This window comes from Brugia malayi, assembly GCF_000002995.4.
Source record: "Brugia malayi strain FR3 genome assembly, contig: Bm_v4_Chr2_contig_001, whole genome shotgun sequence".
NCBI classification, from domain to species: Eukaryota; Metazoa; Nematoda; class Chromadorea; order Rhabditida; family Onchocercidae; genus Brugia; species Brugia malayi.
The window spans coordinates 5,888,190-5,908,683 of NW_025062476.1; the positions used below are offsets into that span (position 1 = coordinate 5,888,190).

At 30.5% G+C, this 20,494-nt stretch overlaps 3 protein-coding genes across 4 annotated transcripts; 1 reads left to right on the forward strand and 2 right to left on the reverse strand.

Annotated features, from left to right (window-relative positions):
* Positions 1-1,683: 1,683 nt before the first annotated feature.
* Bma-unc-130 (Uncharacterized protein) lies at positions 1,684-5,840 on the forward strand (the record flags this gene model as incomplete). Of its 2 annotated transcripts, XM_001899867.2 has the most annotated exons (7): positions 1,684-1,827; positions 2,066-2,194; positions 2,928-3,053; positions 4,200-4,333; positions 4,481-4,634; positions 4,933-5,111; positions 5,453-5,840. In XM_001899867.2, the coding sequence occupies 7 exons, from the start codon at positions 1,684-1,686 to the stop codon at positions 5,838-5,840; spliced, it is 1,254 nt and encodes a 417-aa protein (XP_001899902.2). The 2 variants fall into 2 exon arrangements, with proteins under 2 accessions (XP_001899902.2, XP_042934496.1); XM_043078562.1 differs by lacking the exons at positions 1,684-1,827; positions 2,066-2,194; positions 2,928-3,053; positions 4,200-4,333 and having other exon boundaries at positions 4,560-4,634.
* A 1,648-nt stretch (positions 5,841-7,488) lies between these two features.
* On the reverse strand, positions 7,489-8,043 carry Bm17502 (Uncharacterized protein; the record flags this gene model as incomplete). Its single annotated transcript, XM_043078563.1, has 2 exons — positions 7,489-7,572; positions 7,945-8,043. The coding sequence occupies 2 exons, from the start codon at positions 8,041-8,043 to the stop codon at positions 7,489-7,491; spliced, it is 183 nt and encodes a 60-aa protein (XP_042934497.1).
* A 7,230-nt stretch (positions 8,044-15,273) lies between these two features.
* Positions 15,274-18,700, reverse strand: Bm14825 (Uncharacterized protein; the record flags this gene model as incomplete). Its single annotated transcript, XM_043078564.1, has 8 exons — positions 15,274-15,308; positions 15,997-16,164; positions 16,260-16,365; positions 16,678-16,908; positions 17,017-17,255; positions 17,685-17,826; positions 18,206-18,314; positions 18,648-18,700. The coding sequence occupies 8 exons, from the start codon at positions 18,698-18,700 to the stop codon at positions 15,274-15,276; spliced, it is 1,083 nt and encodes a 360-aa protein (XP_042934498.1).
* Positions 18,701-20,494: the final 1,794 nt, after the last annotated feature.

The following is a 20,494-nucleotide window of genomic DNA, read 5'->3' on the forward strand; positions in this document are numbered from 1 at the left end:
CTCAATTCTGTTTCAACTTATAATCCATAACCTTATTTTAGATTGCTAGGGAAATACAGGAGAATCTGATGTAAAGAACATGAGTGTTATAAGTGATTTATGATTTAATTTTAACTTGATTGCTTTTTTGAAATGTTATTCTCGTCGTCGACACAGAATTCAATTCCCTGAAATATTTTAGTTCATGCTTGGGACAGACAAAAATATTAGAAGGAAGTGACATTTGCTGTGTCACCTTATAGATATTTTGGCCTCAATTCTAAGCAGCTATATAATCCTACTTCGAATTAACTGCAAGATTTCGCGGTAAACGCTTGAAAAAATCAATATACCTCTTTTTCCAAATAATTCATTGTTTATTTGCTTTTAAAAAGATATCGATACATGATAAATTTCGAAGATTTTGAACGAAAATTTTCCTTCCATCACTAAATGATTTTCTTTATTTTGATAGATTTTGTTTTTATAAGTTTTTTTTTTTTGCTTTTAAACAGGTATATTGATTTTTTATGGTTTATAAGTTAATAGTTGTCAATATTAAGTTAATAGTTACATTTTATAAGCTGAATTTATCACAGACAGTTCACTTCTCCTAACACAACGTATTTAATGGAGTTTATCAGATTTTTGAAAAATGTCTTTTATAAATTGTTTACAGTGACAAGAAATGTTATATTTTCAACATCTTTTTTTATTAATTACATAGCTGATAACATTATCAAATTTATTTGAACAGAAACATGCAATATGCGATTATAGATTCACCTTCTTGTTTTAGGTATGCTGGATATCTATTACTTTTATACAATCGCAGTATAATTGGCTGGTAAACGTATTTTAGGCTAGATTTGGTGGGATAAACATTTTTCCTGAGGAAAGGAAGAAGAAGGGGATTTGCTGCAAAACTGTTCAGATTCTTCATAAATAGCATGAATGATGTAGAAGATAGCTTACAATCTAATAGACCCTTTTTGACCTTCGATTGCTTTTTTTGCAGTGTGATATAAATCAACAAAAGACCATTCATGTTTATTTGCACTGTTTAAACAAGCAGACAAAAAAGTTGTCCTTATCAGAATAATCCAATCACAAAGATGAAGCACGTTCTTCTTCCACTTCTCGCCATTTCAAACTAACAGGTTGCTTCTTATTTTTATCATTTTGTGTAATAATAGTTACACCTCCTTCTTTCCCTAATAACTTTAACTGTTGTAAACATCGTGAATAAACATTCATGATAAATTTCCGAAATGGTTTTGTGCCATTGTTAGATTATATTGTTTTATCAAAAAAACAATATTGGAGAAATGAGTGGATTTGGGAAGCTAAAGGAAATAAATTGGCTATGGCTTCTGATTTAATCTGGCCAGCAATAATCCGATATGCCATTCAATTTGATAATAATATATATGAAACTCATTTGGTCTGACTGTAGAATTTGTTTAAATAACTAAATTAGCTACTTGGTAATTGTTAGATAGCCATTCCTACTTTATTCCAAAATAACCTCCTGATTTACATATTCATTAGAAACTCGAGAAAATTATAAAGTAACATAAGTGCTTTCTGTTGTTATGCTGGTCGAGATTATTAGTCTGGAACTGTCTCGTAAGCTTACAAACATTCTCTTAAATTAAAGTTCTATAAAAACTAGGTGAATGATATCTATGCATGAGTGCCAATATGCGTTTTTCGATGGAATCAATATTGTGCGGTCAAATAAAGAACAATAGTGCTAAAGGGCGCAAACGATCACATGAAAGTTGCAACAAAGACGCCTTTGGTAACAGAAATAAATGCAAAGAATCAAGCAGTGAGGTTTTGAGGGTAAGCAAAGGTTTTTATCTTATTCTAGCATATTCTGGGGCATAATGATTAATTGGCTAATTTGATTAATTTGGTTAGGTATGGATTCGCTTATTTTATTTATTTGCATGAGAAATATTTTGAGATATAATAAGCTCCATGTTTGAAGTGCCCTCAGTGGTTGTCGAACATTTGATAACAATAATAATAGCAATAATAATAATGCTTTATCTTTCTAATTTACCTACGAAATTTGCAGGCAAGTACAAGTCCAGATCGACCGGAAAGTTCATCATTAAACAGCACTAATAATATTGTAACATCTGTTCAAGGTTCAAGCTCAGGATCATCACACTTAACTGACTACAGCTTTTTTGCGGATGAACACGTAAGCAATAAAATTAATGTATGTTTAGAAGCGAATTTTGAATTTAGGAAACAAAAAATTGCTTTACTGAATTAATGAAATGTAAATTGTCAGCTCATTTCACAATGTAAGCAAAAAATCAAATAGTTCTGACTCAAATCTTCAAACTGTTAGCTGAGTTTTTAATGTAACTTTTTGAACTGTTAGAATGAAAAGAATTAAAATCAAGCTTTAATGTAATATATATCAAGCACTTTCAAATTTAAAGTTGATAGTTCTAGTTCAAACTCGTAAGACTGGAAATATTGGGGCGGTGATAGGTTCTTTATCCAATCATACATTGCTGCAATACAAGCGCAGTGATGGATGGTTTGTGCTTGTGGTCTTCTAAATTACTAACGATTAACTAGCTCTTCAACCACTTATGCTGTCTTAATCATCATATACTTTTCGTGTCGAATAATTTGCTACCGTACCGCTTCAGCAGTTTGATAATTCTTTACACTTATCATTGATCATTAGAAAATAATATCCATCAAAAGTGGAAACATTCTAAAAGTTTTATTATCTTTTCCTTCGTCAAACATTGTTGCACATTTATTGTTCATATCACTCGTAATATGTTTATTTCTTCAGTTCTTTTATTTATTCCAAGCCTATGTAATAAGTGTGGTTTGATGGCATTTGATGAATTTCGAAATTATTTTTAAACATTTATATTAATTTTTGTGATTTCTGTTCCTTGCTATTTTAGACTCACCAGACTAGTTATAGTACAAAATACACGAGGTACTCTAAATCAGGAAGGCAGGGAAGAATCGACATCAGCAGAAATGCTTGTAGTGATGGCAAAATAGGTATCATCAGCTCTTCTAGATCGGTAAGTAATTATCGGTTATTCGGTAATAAATTGCATTACTTGTTGGTGTATTGTTTATTATTTCATTCTTACTACAAAATTAATTTCATTATTATGTCCATTTCATCAATTTGGAATATATTGACTTTTTATTAGATGATAAAAGCTTGCTGTGTTGACATAATAGAATTAGACTTTAAATAATAAAAACGAACTTTATCAACTTAGTACCAGGAAATAAATTGAAATAATTTTTCATTGGCCTCTGATTAATCTTTTCCTAGTTGAAGAAGAAAGTTTTTCTGTAAGAAAAAGATTTGATTTCTTCAAAATACCTTTTTAATTACTTTTTATATTTTCTCAACAATATTAAAATTCTATTTTATTTATTTATGAAATTGCAAAGTTCTGAATTTAATAATTTTTTAAAATTAATTACATTTTAAACGTTTAAAAGGATTTCGTTGAATAATTGCTATTGCCTTCTTTGCTCAAATAGAAAGAGGCATCACTGAAAGAAATTCATGAGTTTCTCCAACTAATATTCATATGCAGCACTATCGACTATTATTATTTTTGGGCAGAATTATTGGGTTACTTAGTAAAGGGATAATAAAAAGAGACGATGTGATATCAGTCATTCTTTCATTCTTACTAGAAAATACCATTTCCAAGCATTAGGTTATCGAGGTAACACTTGTCTCATTAGCAGTTGGTTCATCGTCTCGACAGTGTCAAACAACTGCTGTTGCGCAATAGTCTGCAATACAGTGCCGCTTACCAACAATTATTTCATACATTAAAGTAACCCTATTGATTATGGATCATTTAACATTATTGAATTGAGTTGTGTATTCTCCTCTTAATTATTATTCTCTTTTCATTTCTTTCATATTACGCAACTTTATCTGTTACTACACTTATTATTTTGCACAGCTTCCGTTCTATTTTCCAACTTTTACTTAGATTTTTCCAGTAAATCAAGAAGATTAAGGAAAGTAGTTTATTTCTTTTAATTCAAAATTTTTAAGAATATTATTACACTCAAAATGAAAAGGTCAAGCCTAAATTTATTGCACTAAGACTAGCAAAATAAATAGACTTGCAAATACATTTTATTCATTTTTTTTTACAAAAATGTTGTAAAAGTGCATGTCATACCTTCAGGAAGGTTCAGCATCACCAAAGTGGTCAACTAATTTTACCAAGGATACTAATCGACCTGGTTCAAGCTTGGAAATATATCACGAACCTCTCAGTTTTAGTTCAGATGATGAGGGCCAGTGCGAAGATAATTCGAGGTACTATATAGTCAGTATCAGAGCTTACTTCTCAATGAAAATTCAAAAACTAACTCTCAATGAGTTTAAATGATTAAAGTATTCCTAGTAGTTATTTCACGAATCTATTTAGAGAACGCAATTTCTAGATAACTAATTTCTTCATAGGCAGACGAACAAGCACAGCAGTAACCGAAGCAAGTCTAGCACAACTAAACCAGCTTACTCATACATTGCTTTGATTGCAATGGCAATCCTGAATAGTCCCGACAAGAAGTTGACTTTGTCACAGATATGCGACTTTATTATTAACCGATTTCAGGTTTGTCTCCACTTTGCAAATTCTTAATTGCTAGCTGTGAAAGTTGACATATAGCGGGTAAGCAATTGATTTCCAGAGAAGAGAGAGAGAAATCGATGCTCAATTCTTGGCAAGAACCTAAATAGTTTTAGATCTTTGGAAATTATGAAATCTGAGAGAAGTCAGCAAATGTTCTTTCTCATTAACAAGAAGTTTAACTTCATTTAACTTACAGAACAATTCAAATTAGTATGACTAACATATCTTATTCGAATTTTTAACTTTATTAATTGATAGCAATCAAATTTCGCCTTTACAGTACTATCGAGAAAAATTTCCTGCATGGCAAAATTCAATCAGGCATAACTTGAGTTTAAATGATTGTTTCGTTAAAATTCCACGAGAACCAGGGAATCCCGGGAAAGGAAATTATTGGGCCTTAGATCCGAAAGCTGAGGATATGTTCGATAATGGATCATTTCTTAGACGTCGCAAAAGGTCTTTCACATTCCTTTACATTTCGGAAATAATTATTTGATCCTTGTTTCGAGTGGAGCAATGATTAATTAAGGATTACGGTATAAAAATGATGTTATTTTAAAAGGAATGCTTTTTATGCTTTCTACAACTCGAACAACTACAAAATTAATTAGTTGCCGACAACTGGGTGCCATCTCATTAAATCAGAAAGTAAATTGTGGAGGCGGTCTTTTTATGAATTTTGAATTTTTAAAGCAATAGATTAAACTCTGAACAGAGTTTTGCATACCTATAATTTCCTGCTTAATTTTTGGTATTTGAATAAATTTAAACGGTATTTGTAAGAAAAAAATTTTCAGATTTAAACGCCAGCAACCAGAACAGGATTATCAGTCAGTTGCTTATCCTGGAACAACGTTCTTACCTCCAGGACCACCTTTTCTAGCTTCAGCATTCATTGGAACCCCTGGTGTTTCACCACTTCCGCGATTAACACCCATCAGACCGGCTCCGTCGTTGGCATTTCCACCACTTGTGCCTCGTTTACCTGAAGGTTTTCCACCTCGAATTCCTGTCGCTAATCCACGAACATTAATGATACCACCAGCTACGCATGCACCCTCACCTTTTCCATGTATTCCCACGGGTATATCACCAACTGCTGATCATCAGAAACTGCTTGCTACAATAGCCGCAAAAGTTATAGCATCATCGCAAAGCGACAGTATCCCTACGACTTACAAATAATACAAGGTCAACACTGACATATTGAATGTATGTATGATAATAATTTAAATCAATTTTTACTAAATGTATCTCATCAGTTGTAATTTCAACAGGGCCCTTTTCTTTTCATTGATGTATAATCTCTGTTGTTCACTTATTATTGCTCATTTTTAATCTTGATTAGTCTAATGATCCGCGGTCATTTGTCAGACATTTATGAAACATTCAGAGTTGCTTTAACTTCTATTTTGGATGATTCTTAAACTATAATTTCTAATAATGTCATTTCTCTTTAAAAAGTTTATCTGCAGATTAAATAAAAACATGCGATTATTTATTAAAATTGCTGCCGAAGACTTCTATGTTTAACAACAATATTAAAGTTTGATTTATCGATATTTGTAGATGACTTATTTTGCACAATTCTGAGATATTCCCACCTGAATCACCACATTTGTTTTTATCTTGTCATTTTTCTACCTGCTGAGTTCAAATATAAATTTGAAATCCATCAATGTTATGAACCATAGATAGAGAAATATCAGGCTATGTAGCTCTTGCTCAATATAACAGTTTTCTCTGTCTTCTTTTTGCTCCCTTACAGAGTTCAAATATCTTGGGTAATCGAGCCGTGGCAACATCTGAAGATTGTCAAGAAATGATAATACGTCACACGTCACATATTACGTGTCATGCTGTCGTAGTAGTGTTATTTTTTCTCTTAAGTGGATAAGCAGTGCGGTTCACGGTGGTTGTTATTTCAGTTGTCCCAGGTATTTCAACAAAAAAAAAATTTTCAGCACAAGTCTAGACTTCCTCTATGTATCATATTCTGATATTGAAATGTATTCATCTGGGTCAAAGGATTAATGTAAATATATTGTAATAGCTATTTCATGTTTTTATTATTTATTCTTTTTTTGCTAACTTGTTTATTTAGTTTTTCACTTGTTTATTTATTGATATTGTATCTATTCTAATAAAAGTGACAATTCTTTTGAATCGAAATACATTCAAAACAAAAAAAAAAAAAAAGAAAATCGCCCGTCAGAAAATTAAATTATTGTTATAGATGAAAATTTGATAGACCGATCGTTCCTTTATCTGAAAAATCAATCGTCCTTGAAGAGAGAACGTCTTATGCTATGAAGTTGCATTATCCAACTGCATTGATACTTCCAGTGCATTCCAATCTTTAAGTTTATTTCATCCCAACTGCCAATCACTATCGTCTTTTCTCCCAACCTCTTCTTTACATCTTCTTTTCTTTCAATAAATTACGATCCATCATCTCTTGGAGAGGAGAATCACTGCTTTCACAGTTGTGCTTCAGACTAAAGCTTGAAGCTGAACAGCTTCAGGTCATTGATCATCTTATTGCTTGGATAAATTTGTTGAGAGTCATAAAAAACATCGTTTATTTGTTTTGATATAAAATGCAAACAATCATTTTCAATATTTCAAGATTTCTAGATTTTGAGAAGACAAGATATTTGTGCCAATATGAGTCGCCAAATTGTTTTCAAAACTTTACCATTTTCGTAATTCATTCTTTGTTTAATAAAGAAATTAGGGGAAAAAAAAAGAAAAAAAAAACAAGTGCTATGAGATACATTGACAGATGATGAGAATTCTGTTCACTCTAAATAAACAGATAATAAATATAATTTTACAACAAAGCATAAAAAATAAACGAACTTTTTCGATGTAAACGTTTACTTATCAAATGTTGCCTTCCAATAGGGAAAGTTTTCTAAAATTGGAAAAATTCTTAAGAATTTAATTAAAAATCATTTTCTCGAAGCTTTCCTAACTCAAATAAACGGTCTAACATTCAAACCTGTTTTTAAGGAAAAGGTTAGATACTCCATATGATGGGTGGAAGAATTAATACTTGTGAAACGACAATCAACAGTTGTTACTAATTTGATGTGACACAATAACAAAAATTGTTTACTTCTCTATCTCTCTAAAGAACCATTCCTCACCCAGTCAAAATTTACACAAACTCTTAATTAATTTGTCAAATAATCGTTTACAAAATTGGACTTTTCTTATTAAATCATAGGAACAAGAAATCATATGACTTCAAGTAACTCATTTTATTCCTCTACAAGGTACTTACTTTCAAATTATAAGTAGCATCACTAACTTCATGTCGAGAAACAAAAAGTTTTAGTTTACTTCGTGTACTAGAAATCCAGTCTGTAAAGCGAGTCCGCATTATCCTCTTTGTAATACTGTTAGATCTCCATATACTTCAAAGATTTTCTGGATCCTTCAGGAAAGAATGAACAGCCAAGTATCATGTTTCTCACTTGCTACTTTATGAAAATTCCCGTCATATCAGAATGTCAAAAGAAACCTTTCTGTGATGCTTGAATGATTTGCTTTAAATCCATAAACATTGTGGTTTACTGAAAGAAGATAGAAGAACCCTTACATAAGGACCTGTCTGTAGCGAGGTGAATTATTCATCGTTCATTCCCACAATTCTCTCTCTCTCTCTCTCTCTCCCTCTCTCCGTGTGTGTTCTTGTAATTGGATTTAAAATTATTTTATTGTTAACATATGTCACTTTTTAACTGATTCAAATGTTCCTTCAACTGAATGCAGAAATTTGAATACATTTGTCGATGTAATTCTTGAAAAAAGTTTATTTTTGCATAATTTATCCTTCCTAAGACTACGACTGCTTGTCAGAATCAAAAAATTGTTATCGAATTCAAAGAATGATGATAACCTTTGTAAAGTTATTGTTCTAAGTAAAACACAAAATAGTAAACAATTACTGATTTACTTTTTCAAATTTGTAAATCTTTTTACTTCGAGAATCGTTTATTCTTTTCGCTTTTGCTGAACGTTCAAATTTTGTCATAGAAATAAATAAATTTTCAAAATCAATTGAAAATGAGTAAAATAACGACATTTGGAAATACCACTAATTATCAGTGCTGCCATTACTATTTAGATAAGTATGGACTTTAAATTTTCAGGTTTATCCAAGCCTGACAAAGCTGTTTATCGGTGTTATAAATAAATCACTGTTAGCAAACAAACAAACAAACACACACATACATACACATACTAACGTACACATATAACATACATACACACAATTGCATGAATACATATAGATATACAATAATCGCTGTTAACTTAAGAAAATTGGACTTTTTGAGAAAGGAAAAAGATTAGTTACGGAGCATTCACAATCACATTTGAGGCTCTATTTGCAATTGGTGATATCGCTTCACTGTAAAGTTCTTGCAGCAATATTTTGGGATCACATCAAAGGATAGCGAAATCTCTGTCTTCTGAGCAATTAGTCAGGTGTTAACAAGATCAACGGCTGTTTGTGCTATTGCATTGATTAAGCTCAGCGGCAATTATTGCATCTAAATGACATTCACAGGCATATATGAAATCTGAAAATATGACGATTAAACTGTAATACAACTTAAAAATAATAACCCATCAAATATTGCAAGGACGATGGACTGAAATCGATTCACTAATCTTCACTATTGCCTTATATAGTAAAAACACTTCATATCATATATGTAGTAAAAAGGGAGTTTAAAAGTACTGATTAATTTTGAAGGACAGCCACCTTACAATTAGTGTTTTCAAAGATTTGGTAACATTGTTCATGGTTTACATTAGCATCACTGTAAAGATAATTCTGTTTAAATGAGCTTCTCAAAAGGATAAATAACTTTACATTTCATCGACCTGTCATATTACCACTTTACCGAAAATTATTCAACTATTAACTTCATATTTGAGAAATTACATGATAATAATTTTCTATTCTTACTTTGAATTTCATCAATAATAAACTAGTGATTTGTCAGCATTAGATAGAAAATGCTATGCATTTATTGATTTATCATTGTAGTAAAAGAAATTTCAACATTTTATTATAAATTACAGCGAGGTATAAACAATTTCAATTTTGAACTTGTTGTCATACAATACAACATCGCATCACTGTTCATATCCAAAATTCTTTAAGGTTGTTCGCTGAAATACTATTGAATTTTAAATTGTTATTTCTTTTTCTACCAATACTTTAATACTCTTTGAGAGACTTGAAAAAACTTCAAGCAGCTGAATACGAGCTTGATTTCATATATGCTTTTGTAGGACTTTAGCGCAATGTCCTGATTGCAATTTTCAAAAGAAAATATCACTAAAGAAAAAAATCACGAAACTTTTGATAAGTAAAGGATAAAGGTTCTTATGTATATGTAAGTGAGTCAGCTGTCTTTGTACTATCATTTCTCATCATCCTTTTTACTTGTGCTGATAAGATAGAAAACAAGAATAAAACTTTGGCAAATTTTTCCACGTGTATTCTGTATCTTCTCTTATTCAGGAACAAATAACATTGTCCTCATTATGAGAAAAGGACAAACGATGCCGCTTCTTTTCATTCTTGCCGCTAATACCTTCTCTTCTAAACTTGTTCGATGCTTAAGTCGCAAAACTAACGTTATTATCAGTGGAAGTTATCACTGATTTAATGGTCACACTAATGCAAACAAAGCATTCATATTTCATTTTTATGATTCTTTATAAAAAAAGAAAACTAAAGGGAATTTTTCAAAAATTCTTTGATATATTGGCAAAGCCGCATGCAACATTTTAGTATGTAGTTCTTCAATACCTTGGTACCACTGGCATATCTAGCAAACCTGAATTTAACATGCAATTGTCACAAAGAGTTTTACTGGTTCCTAATTGATTACGAGGCTTTACAAACTTTTCTTATCCTCGATTCCTTCACTTTAACTGTTTCAGGCAAACGAGCAATGCATTGAGCACTGATAGTAGTTGAATGTGTTAGAAAATATTTATGACATCTTTTGCAACCAAACTGTTCACCCAATTCAAAAAAGTTCATTCAATTCATCCAGCAAAAAATATCATTCAACCTGGATTTTAGAATCAAGAATACAGGATATGCTGTGATTCCGACAAGATAGCTGAGCTTTGCGAACGGTGATAGTCGCTTCGAGCTTTCTTTGAAGATGCGGGAGAAGGGAGGCGAAGAAGATTAAACCGAAGGGATAATTTACAATTCACACCATCATCGAGGCAATTTGTCGCTCATTAGTCTTGTGTGAAGTTCGCGAACCGTTTATTGCTTACCAACAGTTGTTGGAGCCGTAATTCTCAGTGCTTTCCGATAACTCACCGGTCTAGCTTTTCCTTCCTTTCTTTTAGTTGCCTCCTCTTTCTGTCCTTCTCGTTTGGTCGGCCAACTGACCAATAAAGTGCCAAATAAAATGTATTCTTGCTTGTTTAGAGTGATAATTTGTTGTGGAAAAATGAGAAGAATGTATGCAATTTTTTAGTTTTGTTTAAAAGCAATAAAATTCTTATCTAGAAAAGTTCAACTGTTACTGTACTCTATATAGAGAATGACTATGAAATGTTTTGTTTTGGCTCAGCTTTGATTGAAGGAATCGAGGACATTAGATGTGGAGGATGAAAGGGTATCTGATGAAAAGAGGAGAAGAGAAGAGAGATTGGTTATATTTTCTGGTTTCTACTAATGAAAAAACTGTAATACTTTATATAAAAAGCAGTAATTATCTCTTTTCATCACATTTAAAGTGAAAATTATTAAAAGCAACTGAATATTGGAACGAAAAGAATTCCGTAGAAAGTTAAACATCTAATAATTGATGACGAGAGCGGGGGAATTCCCCTTTAAGGCATTTATGCAATCCGTTCGTTAAGTTTAAGCTTTACTGTTTGGTAAAACTCATTAATTACATTCAAAGCTTTTTCAGTTTCAGTACGAAGCTTCAAATGCTTGTCAGTTCTTTTGTATATGAGACAAGACTTGATAATAAGAGATCAAATAATATATGATTTTTCCAGTTAAATAAATATTTCAAAAAAAAAAAGTGAAGTAACATAGATTATAGGTTACGAAGAATAAAAAAGTTTGCACATCATTACTCAAATCAGGTAGAGAAGAACTGTTTAATGCTGATGGAATAAGTATTACAGGGACGCAGCTTAAACATCTTTAACTTTGCAAAAAATAGGGCAATGATCACACAAACTGTTCCTGAATTAATTACAAGTTTTCATAGGATCAACTGTACATGCGTGTGCAGTTGATCAAATCTTAATATAATTAATACAGCAGATCTTGTGATTTGCAGTCAAAATAACAGTTTTAACACAATCAACAATAGATCTCATATTTTGCTTATCGTACTGAAAAATTTAATGTGAGAATAATATTGCATATCTTGTTTGGATAAGTTAAATATGTTTTATAATATGCTTTACATTGTATACTATAATTGAAAATTTTGATTAGCAAACAAATTTTAAAATGTTTCAAATTCTGTTATCCACAATTATTGAAATTACTTTCACTATGAAATAAGTAACATTGTTAGAAACGGCTAAATTGGAAAGGTATGAAACTATAAAAAACGAATTACTATTTAATTTTCTAAAAAAATAAAGAAAAAAGCAAAGAAATAATTGAAGTTTTTAAAGAAATTGGATTAAAGAGCCCTTTTCAGTCATCACATTTTGAAATTGAAGATATGCAGAAAATCCAGAATACTACAGAAATATAATATACCTCGCTCAGTAGAAGAAAATTTAAGACTCTATATTCAACTCTCGACACAACTTCACAATTTCATTATAGGATTATGCCAACTTTTCAATGCAATACTTTCAAATGATGAAAACTCAACCCAGAAGCAATATTTATCAAATTTTGTTTAACTCCAAGTTTTATTTGAAATTACTTTGAACAATATAGTTTCCATATTAAGATAACAAAAATAACTTCGAGAATGGAATTATTGACTAAACTAATTGAGTTTCAAAAAGAGAAGTCATTAAGCCATCGAAAATTAACATTTAAGGAAAATTAGTCTATAAATAAATATTTCTATAATAGCTACCCAATCAGCAATAAATCCTCAATAAAGGTTATATTATGAGACACTTATTGAACCACAGTGTTAATACATGATTTAGTCATTAATTCATATTTATTGATTCGAATATAATTAATAATGTGTGTACAAATAATGACATAAAACTGTTTTTGTGACGAAACATACGTTTATGTTATCTTTCCCTAATAACATTATTCTGAATGTAATTTTAATAATTTTAGGCAACTGAAATTCGAAATAATCTATCACCGAAACCGAGATTGAATACCTAAAAAACTACGCATACGTCCATTTCAATTTAATGAAATAGCTACTTCCTGTTACTATGTTACTATTCATAAAAGTTTTGATTAATACTGCTGCTTTAACTACATCCATAGCACACACATACACATACACACACACACACACACACCTGTACACTTCACTGACCCGTAAAGATGAAGTAAGGAAATTTATCACTTACCGTATAAGAATATAACATTTGTAGTATTCATTACTCATCTTTTGGAGCAACGCTTTCTTGTCTTAATTGAAATGAGCATGTTGAACCCTAATTTCAGAATGCTTTTTTTTTCCGATATTCATTAAAAAGCCATAGTAAAAACTGTTTTTTAATTTTTTTAAACCATCATTTTATGATGGTTTCCGATATTTATGGAATTATTAGATAAAATTAATACTCGCATATAGACATGAAAATTTTGAATAATTTTTGGAATTATAAAAAATTTTAACTGTTATTTACAATATACGTTTTCATTAGGAACAGTGTAATTATTTTCTCAGACAGAAACAAACTGCCCGTACACAATAAGATTTCTTTGAAAATGAGTTAATCACATGAAGTTCCTTCCATGTAAGGAAGAAACATAAATTGGTTACCTTAAATGCTACAATTATTTCATTTCTAGCTTGAATTTTAGCATATATCCTGCAGATATCATTTTAGCTTCATCATCAATCATTTATCCGTATGGCATTCATAAAAATACTGGAATAGATGCTAAATTTCTGACTTTTTACAATCTGTCTAGTAAAAATCATCAAAAAACTTATCCTTGCGGATTATTGTGGAAAATGTACTTAAAAGTCTTAATGGACTTTTTCACAAAATAATTGCTACATTGCCTTTCAGCTGGCATTCTTAATCGTTCGCATCAAAATTTCATTTCATTTATATATAACTGCTAAATAAAAACAATAATTTTGAAACAAAAATCACTCCATGTGCTGATCAATGTATCTTGTCTGTCCAACTTTCTCTCAATATATTTCTCTTCGAGCTAAACAGTAAAAAAAACGGTTTGTTTAGTGAAATATGAGAAAGTTGTATTTAGTCAATTAGAAATGCATTTAAATCCTTGTGAAAATTTGGTAAAAATTTTTGTACTAATATTTAATTAGTTTAATAAATACAGTTTTTTGTCTATTGCAGGAAAGATGAAAAATAATAAGATTGAATAACAGTGAAACTATGGAAAGTTTAAATATATGTCGATAGGAATTACGAGCCAAAACTTTTAAAAGAAATTTAAATTGAAGCAATTAGAATCGAATTCACAAAAGGAAGAATATCTGACCACCAATCAAGGATGCATGTGATTACTTCTTATAGTTGTGATACTAGTTAATTAATGATAAGATTTTCTGAATGTAATAGCGGTACACATCTAAAACAAACAGTTATTAATTACTTCCACTGTTAACACAATACTGTCACTGCTTTTACTTATACTTCTTCATAGGAAAAAGTAACAGGTTGCTTCGGTAATTCTTCTGGTTTTCAACCATTCATTTCGCAGAATTCATTAGAATTCTTTTTCGTATATTATTGATAACACTCAAAAATGAAATTTTATAAAGCATACCATAAGTCCTTTTCATTTAAAAGTCTCAAAACTCTGCCTTATACAAAAAGTGTCAGATTTATTATAAAGCAATAAGCTCAATGAATGCATTATGCTTCACTCACCAGCATAATCTGATACAAAGAACAAAATAAAATCTGAACTTGTAATTTCTAAGTACTTAAATTTAAAATATCAAGTGTTTTTTTTCTTTTTTTTTGGCTCTTACCCATGATTTTTCATGGAACTTGATAAACTTAATTACTAAAGCTATCATAAATCCGATGATCATTAATAGTTTAAAGTAAATGCTAATTTTCTAAGATGCAAAAGGAAAACAGTTAAACATTATGAAGCAATTCTGAAAATTTATCCAATTGAATACAAAGTTTTCCATTCAGATTTTTATTGCAGTTAATGAATTCTTAACACAATAATAAATTAAATTAGTTGAGATCAACGTAATAATACAATAAAATTAATTGAAAGCAATAAACTAGAATAGGATAGCATTTTGGAATATTTTATATAAGAAGTTATCAAGTTTCTCAAAAAATGATAATAATTTGGTGGAAATTACGGAATTTTGGTCTTCCATTTCTGTAACTTTTATGAAAAGTTGACTGTTTTGAGAGTTCGATGGAATCCATTATTCATTCATGACAAGTATTTCACGACTTCAGTACGCTTCTCTGTAATGTTTCAACTATTGAAGTTTTTAAGGACAAGTCAATACTATATAAAAGGACCACTCGTACACGATGACTTATGTCTTGACGTTATTTCTTGAGTTAACAGCAACTACGACAAACTGAATTGCGTGATACTTTGTACATAAATTAAAATAAGGAAAACCGGTTTTATATGCAGTGACTTTGTAAAAAAGTGTCAAATTTATTTAAACCTCAGGTTTGTTACTATATACTGTAAACCATATCTTTACCACTATCTTAACTGTTCGAGTTTTATCTGCGCAATTCCATATTTAAACTTCTTATTATCTTTTCGTATTTTCTCAAAAAAAAAGTGAACTTTTTCTTTTTTGTAAAGGCAAAAAGTGGCTACTTATCAAGTTATTTTCCTTCTGGACCTTGCTCTATGCTTGAAATCATCAAAATTTTTAAAAATCACTTATTTTATTTCAAAATCTTCCATTTGCGCAGGGTCAAAAAGGTTGCTGTGAAAAAACGAATTTGTTAGATACTTTATTAATCCTGAAATTATATCCGTAAACAGAAAGAGACTTACCACGTGCTCTCATATTTATTTAGAAAGGGGCTAATCATATAAATTTTCCTTTTTATGTAAAAATTTTATTCTAAAGCTGAAGAATGAGTAATTATTAAAATGAATTTTGTAAATTCCAAATCAAAAATTTACCAATGTAAAACATGCGAACAACATTCAAAACAGATTCGCGAAGTGTAGGATTACGATGATAGTGAAGAAATAAATTGATAATCGAATTCAGTTTTGTTAAATGAAATAATACTTGCATTGCACTCTCACATTGTTTCCCTGCTTCAGTTGGATTCTCGTCTAGAATGCCTGTATATTGGCAATTGCTTCAGTATGAACTTCAACATATATAGGTAAATACCTATCTAATCACATTTACAAATCATTTTGCTCAATCAACTCACCATAAATACCCATGGCTCGAGGCAAGGCGTCTAGAAAGAATGTCGCAAAACATGAAATTGCTAATGTCATTGTCATTCGTACTTGCGCTCTGTGCTGACGAGCTATCTAAAGAGTACATAGTTTCAATGAGTTCATAAGTTGTTCACAAAATGATCATTAACTACACTAAGTAGCAGTTTCAGTAAATGAATTTAAATATTAAATTACTTATTGAGTTGAATAAATGAATTTACAAAGTGACCATTTGGTGTTTGTTGAGCTCTATAACTTCCATATTCACTTTAGGAAATTACTATAACCAGTTAAAAGCAAATGATATCAATTGATCTGCTTTATATTCAGAAACAAATATAATTGTCACTTGTTTGTGCATAATTTAATTTATTAAATATAACAGAGAAGTCGCAGAAGGCAAACCTGTGAATTAGTTAAAATATGTGACATTTGTTTCCTTTGTATTTTAACGATGAAAATTGTAGGAATATAAAGGATGACGCTAAGCATACTTGATGCGGAGGTCAAATATTTAGAGAACATATAAAAGATAGGTGAAATGTAAACGTTCGTGCAAAGCATTGATATTTCAGCATACTCTGTAACGGATCGATGCCAAGCAAACATTGATAACAGTGCTGATAATACATATGGCTGAAACTATTCTTGACTTCAGTGACACTTATGAATACTGAGTTCTACAAAAAGAAGGTACAAAGTGAAAAACTGAATTGTACCAAAATATCAGAGTAAAAAAATTACTAATCCAATAGCGATATAAGAATATGTGGATCGCCATCTCATGTATTTGAGTGGAAAAATCACTGAGAGTATCCGGTCGCATGTTGTTGTTAATAGCATAAATGAAGTAGCGAAATCAGACCAACGCCATAACCAAGAGTGAGGCAATAACATACATTGGAGAAGATGAAACTTTTGATCTTTCAGATTCAAAAGTATTACCAGTATACGATAAACACCGCCACAAAAGGTTGCAAATGCTAAAAGATTTAACTAATTTTTACATTGCTCAACTTTATGACACCTCTTTATTTTTATCTTTTCCTGCTCATTAATTAATGAATATTGTCATATAGATACATCACAACAAACGATTGCAAATATTACAAGATTTAACTTGTTTTGATCGAACGAAATGATTCAGTTAGAAACCAGATTCGAATAATTTTTTCTTTGAATTTTTGAGTTTGAAACGAATTGAGCAGGAGTTGATCAAGTATTTTTATAAAGGAAAAGAAATGTTAAAGATGAAACGTTAGAGAAGAAAAACATGAGATACAATGTGCCGCAGTCTTAAAGGTAATTTGAATTAAGAAATTCAGTAAATGGAATAGTTTCAGTTTCAATTACTTGGATGAATTTCAGTATTCATAATTTTCGATCATACTTCAACAGTAAAATGTATAAACCTTCAACAAAATCAGCAACAGACAGGGCGCAGACGATTTGCATTTCGTGGCGGTAACGCAAGTGGCTGTTTCGTAGTATGGCAGTTATTAGGATGATATTAGATATAGTGGAGCAAATACCAAATGGAATAAATGAGATGGCCTGCAGTATGTGTATATTTGTTTGTTCATTCTGCTTAATTTTATTTTTAAATTATTAATTAATCCTTTTGTAGTATCGTGAACCTTCTGAAATTGTTTGATTTAGAGAACAAAATTTTCACAAATGGATTGACTGACCTATTAGGTCAAAGAATTATCTCATTACTACATTGCTATTTTCTTCATAATTTCGCTTAACACATCAGAATTTGAACATAATGTGGTTTTCGAAAGATTCTGTAAGAATATCAATTAATTAATTGATTAAATTTCTAAAAGTACAACTATCTCAACAAGAATTTGAAACGAAGTAATTTTTTTTTTTTGCTATTCACAAGATACCTTCTGAAATATGCTCTGTAATACTATTGCTAACTTACCTTAAGCAGCTCATTTCGAAATTCAAAGCATTCATTAATATCTTGTACTATAAGTGATGACGAATTTGACATTGCAACTTCTATAATTAAGATAACACCTTTATGAAAGCTGAAAAAACAGAATTTAAAGTAGAACTCTACGATGACGTAAGGACTATCCTGGGATTTACGAATAGACTTCTTTTAAACAACAGCGTTTCCATGAGTTCCACAAAAATTTACCTCTCAATTAATTCCAACTTTAGTTTTGGAATTAAGCTTTTAAAATTAGACTTAACAAACTGGAGTTTTATCAGGTTGTTAAAATTGCTTGTAAAAGAAGGGAAGAAAAAATAAATTTCGCCTTCATTTTACAAAGAGAATATGCATCAATTTTCTGCTGATATTTTGTCACTTCGACTTCCATCATTCCTCAGAAAAGCGTAAATCCTTTCTCCCCTACCTTCGTTGGTAAGCTATATGACTTTGAACTCTTACCGCAGGAATACTACCCATAAGAAATTATTTCTGATTATTAGCCGATTAACTCAGATAAATGATTTGAAAGCCATAAGACATAACGCATCCATCTCAAGCATTATCACAATATTTCATGTTTGTATGTTTGAAAGATAAACCTCCAAACTATCACCGAAATAGACAGATATGTCCATTCCATTACTCGTAGTTCACCGGTTAACTTGCATACCTTTCTGAAGTGTTCACCTTTTTATCTTATGTACTGTGAAATTCGTGGAACACATTAGAACACTCATTTTTCGGGTAAATTTTAATAAACAAGTAAATGCACTGAGTAAAATTATTTGCATTAAGCAGTAAGCTAGGGAAGCCATTATAAATTACACACAAAATCATAGCTTTCAAAGGCAAAGAATTGGCAATATAATCGAGTCAGTTTAAACGTTTTTATGGATACTAATTTTTAACAAGGAAAAAATAAAACAGTAGGAAAATAAGATGTAAAAGAATACAATAAGAGATGTAGAACTGAATTTTCTCACAGGGAAAGAAAGAAATGAAATATCAGTAAATATAAACGTGCGCAATCAACCAACTAATTATTGTTAACCAGTAAAAAAAACCAGTAAAAAAATATCAATCTTAAGAAGAAAAGCAAAATAAAAGCATAAGATATAGAATAATAAGAGATGCAAAAGTTGTTCAGTTAGCTAAGTTAGTAAACTCTCGGGAACTAACTAAAACGTTATGAGAATTTCATTTCTTACATATCAGAAAATGAACGGAAAGGAAGGGAAATCTTTTCATAATTATTGCGAGAATATATTCTTTAAATAAATGACGTCAGGACATGTCTTTGAATTTCCAACTTCAATCTTTCCTAATCATCGGACAGGACTATAATGTTCTTTTTCTCCTTTGTTTACAATAGTCACTCCCGATTACTATAAACAAGAAAGATATGTAAGGACTTTCATTTTTATATAATGAATTAAACCAAGGTTCAATTTTACGCTGCTTTATAAAGTTGAAAAGGCTGCAGATCTTATTAAGTGTAGAAAGGGAAAATACTAATTAATCAATTCGCAGTATATGCACTTTGGTGATTACTGTAAAGTAGTGGTGATTAGAGATTCAAACCCTTTCAAAATCAGTAAGCTGGAATAATCTTTCGGAAATTGAAGTTTAAAACATTAAATATTTTTGAAAAAAATTTCCAGGTATTGAGAAAACGCGCATTTTATGAAGTTCAGAAGTGATCTAAAAGATTTTCCTGAAATATATGCAGAATAAAATACAATTCAACTATTAAAACAAAGGAATGTAAAAAAAAACTGGAAAAATAAACGAAGCATAAATAATCATCTTCACTAAGCACCACCTAGAAGAATCATTCAGGATAAAGAAGGACTTTTACAAGATGAGTGGCAAATTTCCAGAAAAAGGTGCTGAAAAACAAAGAATGTAAAAAGTGAGAGATGCGCAAAGGTCTACTAAGCATGCATGAGCAAAAGAAATTCGAAAACGGAGAACTAATTTGATGCTAGAACTACAAGAATATCTTTAAACAAACTTTCTAAAAAAGTTCAAAGACTTTCTTCGACTTGTTTTGACTTGCTATTTCGAAATACTACAAAACTATTAATGAAGAAGGAAAATCCTTGAAAAATAAACGAATAATGAGAAACAAAATGAATACTTGAGTGATTAAAATGATAAATGCACTAAACCTAATTTTCTAGTTAAACTAATGATAAATTTTTGAGCTATCAGTTGTGAAAAGAAGTATACCTTATGCAGGGCAAATTCCAATCCTTACCTATGAATGAT